This window comes from Malania oleifera, chromosome 6, assembly GCF_029873635.1.
Source record: "Malania oleifera isolate guangnan ecotype guangnan chromosome 6, ASM2987363v1, whole genome shotgun sequence".
NCBI lineage: Eukaryota > Viridiplantae > Streptophyta > Magnoliopsida > Santalales > Ximeniaceae > Malania > Malania oleifera.
The window spans coordinates 66,806,527-66,813,389 of record NC_080422.1 but is presented as its reverse complement, the minus strand read 5'-3'; the positions used below and the strand labels follow the sequence as shown (position 1 = coordinate 66,813,389).

At 37.4% G+C, this 6,863-nt stretch overlaps 1 protein-coding gene across 1 annotated transcript; it reads right to left on the bottom strand.

Annotated features, from left to right (window-relative positions):
* Positions 1–2,296: 2,296 nt before the first annotated feature.
* On the bottom strand, positions 2,297–3,185 carry LOC131157949 (glycine-rich cell wall structural protein 1.0-like). Its single transcript, XM_058112415.1, has one exon. The coding sequence runs from the start codon at positions 3,105–3,107 to the stop codon at positions 2,553–2,555; it is 555 nt and encodes a 184-aa protein (XP_057968398.1). The 5' UTR covers positions 3,108–3,185; the 3' UTR covers positions 2,297–2,552.
* Between the last annotated feature and the right edge of the window lie 3,678 nt (positions 3,186–6,863).

Sequence of the window (6,863 nt, the reverse complement as noted above, 5' to 3'; positions counted from 1 at the left end):
TTTAGTGCATCAAATTGATAACATAAGGATTCCAAAATTTCTCATACCCAGCAACTCTTTCTTAAGGACCCCTTCTTCTTTCCCAAGGACCCCTTCTTCTCTCTTCCCCTTCCTTATAATTTTTTCCTCTTAAAACACAATTTCAATCATCTCATATAAGACTCATTCCTCTTTCTGAGCATCATAATATGTTTTTAGTGCATCAAATTGATAACATAAGGATTCCAAAATTTCTCATACCTAGAAACTCTTTCCCAAGGACCCCTTTTTCTCTTTCAATTTGTTATAATAATGGGCGACTTTTGTAATGTCCTCACACACTCCACTAGAACCATCATACTAAGTGGAACTCAAGTGTCTCATGCACATTTTGTTGACAACCTATTTTCTTTGAAGATAAGCTAACGATGAAGCAACCATGGAAGACGAGCCAGTGGATTCTATAAAAGAGTAGGGGTGGAAAAACGGGTTGAAACCCCATGGGTGACCTGTGACTTGCCCATTTAAATTGGGTTTGGATTTAATACAAGCTAACCCATTTATAAACAGATCAACCCTAACTTGACCCATTTATTATATGGGTTAGGCGTGTTTGGGTCAGGTACCCATTGGGTAACTCATTTATCTTCCCATATATATACACACAATGAAATGTTGAAACATTTGAAACTTAACCCTAAGTTCCTAACCGACTACAGCACACCATATTCCAAGTTTCATCTGACCATCGTAGCCGTACATTTTGGCCCTTTCCTCCTTATCGTCACTGTCCGTGTCAATCCACGTCATCGAAGATCTAACGGTGAGTTGTCATGAGGCCGGCGGCTAAGAATTGATCACCATCAACTGCCGTGGCAACTTCTCCACCATCTACAAGTGGACGGTTTTCAATCTCCCTAAGTTTAAGGCTAACGCTTTGTGGAGCAAGTACTTCGAAGTCAGAGGCTACTATTGTTGTATCCTTGAGTACCCCAAGGATGACTTGTAGGCTTTGCCATCTACATCTCCATATACCTCCAAATAGTGGATCCTCACAGCACCTTGCTGTCTAAGTGGGACTTCTTTGCCAACTACAGCCTTGCCGTTGTGAACCACGCTGGCAAAGTGAAGACTGTTCATCGTGATTCATGGCATGAGCTCTTGACAAAAAAGAAATCACATAGTTGGTGTAATTTCACCCCCTCTTCATCAATCTTTAATTATAAGGCTGGATATTCATTTAACAATGATTGTGTTCTTAATATCACTGTCGATATACTTATTTTGAATGAATCCATCTTTTTAAAGAATTAATATTTTAGGGAAAAAATGATCAGCTAGACGATTTTAGTTAGAGTATTTATTATTTAGGTCTCTATGAGAGTGATCTCCAAAACCCTGTTGCTAAAACTATTGAATAGGAGCGGTTACAAAGTTGTTACTAGAAATCCCTCCTATATCAGCATTTTTAGGTCTCTATAGTAGTAATCTTTAAATTCGTCGCTAAAACTACTCCAATAACAGCAGTTTCAAAAACGCTGTTACAAGCCTCTCCTATACCAATGATTTTAGCAAACGTTGCTAAAAATCCGTTGCTAAAGTTCAAATCTTTTGTAATGATTTTTTTATTTCCTTTTATTCTTAGTTTATTCTATTTAAATTGACTAAACATGAAAGTAAATTAATATGTACAAACCTTTTTTTATTATTGTTCTTTAATTTTATTCCAGATTACAAATTAAAAGATGACATTATAAACCTACACTTAATACTCAATCTACTCATTCTTTAGCTTCGCCTTTAGTTTAAATAAAGTTATATTTGTGATTACATTGTTACAATTAGAGAGTAACATGTTCAATACATTTGGATAATATATATATATATATATATATATACATATGCAAGAATACATATATATTATGTACTACTTTATCAACATACACAAACTAAATTTTTTTAAATATGTTTACATGATGGTGTGCATGCTCCTTCTGATTACTCTACTAATCAGTCAACTAATATAATTAATATAGGTTCAGTCTCTACTTTTTTTCATTTAAATATCAATGTTTTAAGTCATAATTATGAAATTTCAAGTGTCCATTTTTAATCTAAAAAACTTTGAATTTACTACAAATATTTCTATTAATTAAAAAATTTATTAGAACATATTTATGTGCCTAAACAAGTAAGCTCTAGAGTGAAGTCCTTTCTTGAATCAATTGTCATGTACATATTTTGCATATTAATGTTCAATTAACATTATCTGTACTAGCAATATTGAACACATGTGGCAACTTTTATGGGATAGAGGCACGTGAAGAGGGTTAATTTTCTTGTCACCATCAATTTATTTATTTATGCTATATGTTCGATACGTGCATGGCCATCCTACAATTTATATAAAAAAAAAAAAAAAACACACACACACACACACGCACACACACATTTTTATTTTCCATGCCCACTGCCCTGACTCGCGGCCAGAACCTTCACTGTAACCCGAACTCGATCCGCTTCCCCTGCCGGATCCTTGCCCGCACTCCTCGCCCTATCCCGAACCCGATCCTTCATCCTTGACTACCGCCAGACCCTGATCCAGCTCTAGAACCAGCGTAAGAACCCGCTTCCGAACCTGCGCTGGACCCATTGTCGCCTGAACCTGAACCAGCTCTGGAACCAGCGTAAGAACCCGCTTCCGAACCTGCGCCGGACCCATTACCGCCTGACCCTGAACCAGCTCTGGAACCAGCGTAAGAACCCGCTTCCGAACCTGCGCCGGACCCATTACCGCCTAACCCTGAACCAGCTCTGGAACCAGCGTGGGAACCCGCTTCTGAACCTGCCCCAGACCCAGAACCAGAACCAGACCCAGAACCAGAACCAGACCCTGAACCAGAACCCGAACCAGACACAGAGCCGGATCCTGAGCCTGAGCCGGAACCGGACCCCGAACCAGCACCACCACCCCCTAATCCAACCCCAATCCCTGCACCCAAGCCAATTCCCACCCCACCACTTCCCAGGTCCAAACCTAGGTCCTTCCTCGCCACCCTGCCCTGGCACAGCATAAATGAGGTGAAAAAGAAGAACGCAAGAAAAGCAAGACACTTGACGATAGCCATTGTTTTGCTGCTTGCAAAATGAAAGGAAATAAAAAGAGTTTGTTAATATATATATATATATGTCTTTCTCCGGTGAGCTTTATAGCTAACAGCTATCAGAGGTGCTCTGCTGGTGAGGAAAACAGGGAGAGTGCATGGGGGTATATATAGGTGGTGAAGACCAGTGTACGCGTGAAGGATTGAGCGTGTGGAGTGGGGAAGGAGGATGACACGTGGTTGTGGAAAATGGCGATGTGGATAGCTGGGTGCATGAGCATGGTGAAATGGTTTGTGGTGGAAATGGCGGATGCATGAAGTGGGGGTTTCTGTTGCTCATCATCTGAGATGTTGCACGCATCAACATTCGAGGCCCTGCCTATGGTAATGGTGGTGCAGTGGCCCCTCGTCACCTTCCACTAGCAGTAGTGGATTTCCTTTTAAACAACGATAATTTTCTCGCCATAGATCAGATTTGTTGGATCTCCGTTGCCACGTTCTACCGCAGAATCTTTTTAAGTTCAGACGGTGTTGGTCTTCAGATTGGCTCCATCAATACCTACCTCTCCTTGACATCACCTAAACTTTGATATGTGTTAGATTACCACTTTACCTAAAAGTTTAAGCTGTTAGGTTGTGGGCCAATAATACATATCAAGTTTTAACACGCCCCCACACGTGTAGCCTGATGGCACGTGGAGAGATAAACAAATGACAAATAATGCCACAAAATAAAGACGGACGACAAGATTAGAACTCAAGATCTCCTGGCAACTAGAGCTCTGATATCATGTTAGATTACCACTTTACCTAAAAGTTTAAACTGTTAGGTTGTGGGCCAACAATGTATATCAAGTTTTAACAATAAGAGAACCTATATTTACCTTCGGCTTGGTTGTGAATAAAATAGAGCCAAAATAATTAGATATTATATTAGGATATAATAAGGACCTACGCCCAAGTCTTAATAGAGGGAAATTTTTGCACAAAAGGAGAATGCAGAATCACCTTTGAACAGTCGAGTATTTTCTTGAATGGCGACAAACAAAGCTCTAACAAAAGAATCAATTTTCTCAAACAATGCTTGATAGGAAATTTCAGAGACAGCTCGTGGGAAATACAAAAAATAAGGGAATGGAACATTATCAGTTGGAAATTAAAGGGCAACTTGGAAATCAAAAGATTAACCTTTAATCGATTTCTCTTCATCTTTGATAGTGTTCAAACAACCAAAGAAGTGTGGTGGGATGGATCAAGGAACATTCGAGGCAATCCTTTGAGTTTACAAAAATGGAACAATCACGATGTGCCATAAACCTAGGAACCCAGCGGTTACAAATGGATCAACATAAAAGGTTTCCCATTTCATTTAATTGAGAAGTCGAGCCCCATTGGAAGCGATTGCACTAATCTGTGGTGTAACAATCCCAAAAATAGTTATACTTGATTATAAGGTTGTGATCCAAAAAAAAAATTTATTAAATTAAATTAAATTAAATAATTATTATTAATTAATTAATATAATATAATAATATATTAATATAATACAATATAGTATTATAATATTGTAATATATATACATCCTAAAGTTTAAAGCTTCAGGATTGAAAATTAAGTTCCATACCCCCCTCACAGACGGCTCTCTCTCCCTCAATTTCTCTCTCTCTCCTCAAACTTCTTTTCTCTCTCTTCAATTTCTTTCTCGATTTTCGATCGATTGAAGAACGGAAAATACCATTGGGTTCCATTCTCGACCACCAACATTTTAACTGGAGTGGATTTGTGATTATGACATCGTAGGCACCACTTCTGGGATAAGGTAAACTCTCTCTCTCTTTCTCTCTCTCTCTCTCTCTCTCCTCAATTTTTTCTCAAATCTTTAGTCAGATTGACGATTGGACACCACCATGGAGTCCTAACTTCGATTCTCATAATTTTAATCGGAGCAAACTTTTAATTTGGGTTTTCTAGGCACCACTCCAAGGCTAGGGTAAGGATAATGAAATTATATCCGTTAATTATTTTTAAATTTTAATTAGTTATTGAGAGCATGTGGGTGTAGGAAATATTAAAATAATTGTAATTTTGGGCTTGAGTTGATTGAATTGGGGAAATGTAATTTCAGGGTTTTGATCTCTGAATCGCCGCGGGCTTGGGTTTTAGGATCTTTGCGGGAATTCTCTCAGTAAGCAGGTAAGGGGAATAGGTTATATCAGGAATTTTTGGAATATTATATAAATGCTTTTCTAAATATCTAAGCATGTGGGAAATGATGGTTTTAGCAAAAATTCATATTTTTATGGGTGGATATAATATTATAATTTATCAAACAAAAATTTGTGTGGCCTAAGGATGTTTTAGGGATTGATCAGTAAATATGACGTTTCTACCAATTATGATATAAGTAGGATATGTGATTTATAGTGAAATTGAGAATGAGAATTATATACTAAAATGTGTTTTAATTGATCATTGAATTATACTGAACTTGAGAATGATAGTTTTTATACTGAGTTGTGTTTTTCTAGTTGCTAGTTTATACTAGAACTGAGAATGATGATTTTTATACAAAATTTTAATTAATTGGTCGTTTACTGATTTATCAAAAATGGGATTTTGAAACTGTTGTTGTGAAAACCACAATATAACGTTGGTAGGATATGAAGAGTTCGTTATATTAATATTATATAACAGTGTAAATGGCAATATATATGAATTAAGAACCCTGGTGGATGATTGATGTGAAGAGCACAGTACCGTAGCTACAGTATTAAAGGAGTGAGTGCAACCACACTGACCTGGGATGGTAGCGTAGGTGTTGATAGTTAATTGGGCCTGCATAGAGTTGTTGACTGCCCTGGGTTTGGACCAGTTGAGGTAAGCCAATCTTACTATAGACATATATGGAAGTTGACTTAACCTGGTGGTGACCAACCTCGGTTAAGTCCAGCCTTCGAACCGCACAACCCTATCATGGGGGGAAGCATGATGTTAGCCAGTGAGACCCTACGGGGGTGGTTCTTGATGATATATATATATGTTGATTATTTACATGGAAGTATTCTATTGAAACTAAACATGTTTTGAGAAAAGAATGTTTTATCAAAATAGATATAAATATATATAGGTGAATTTCTCAGATTGAATTATTGACTAAATAAATGTGTTTTATGATATTTAAACTCATGTTGCCACATACTAATGATAACATTTTCCGTTTTACTGAGAGGTGTCTCAGTTCATAAATATTCTAACATTTTTCAGATTCACGTGGAGGATAGTAGTAGTCAAAGTAGTGTAGCAAAAGTGTGGGCGAGATAGAAGGTCTTACTTAGAATTGTATTATTTTGTTATGTTTTAATGATTTTTAAGCAGTTGAATGTAATTTGTGGTGTAGTAGATGATATTGTTATATTGGGATGATTTAGTACTCTGGTAATTGATTGTTAAGGTCTTCCGTTGTATGAAATATCCAGGTCATTACAGGTGGTATCAGAGAAATTGAACGAAAATTTTCGGGTCGCTACATGCGGGGGTCAAATGGAGGACTGTACTCATGTAGACTAGTTAGGAGAAATAGCACAAATCAAAGTGAAGATAGTGAAAGCGATGCAAAAATTTCTGGAAGAAACCTTCATAGCAGATGGGAATTCTTGTTTTAAGGTGAATATTGAAGAGGAAAAACATTGTTCCATGCACCAAAGAATCTCACGAACTCAACACATACAAGACTTGGAGACAAGATGTGTAGCATTCCCAGAATTCATAATCATAGGCGAC

Excerpts from the sequence above, each read along its gene's own strand:
- LOC131157949 (XM_058112415.1), bottom strand. The coding sequence starts at position 3,107 with ATGGCTATCGTCAAGTGTCTTGCTTTTCTTGCGTTCTTCTTTTTCACC.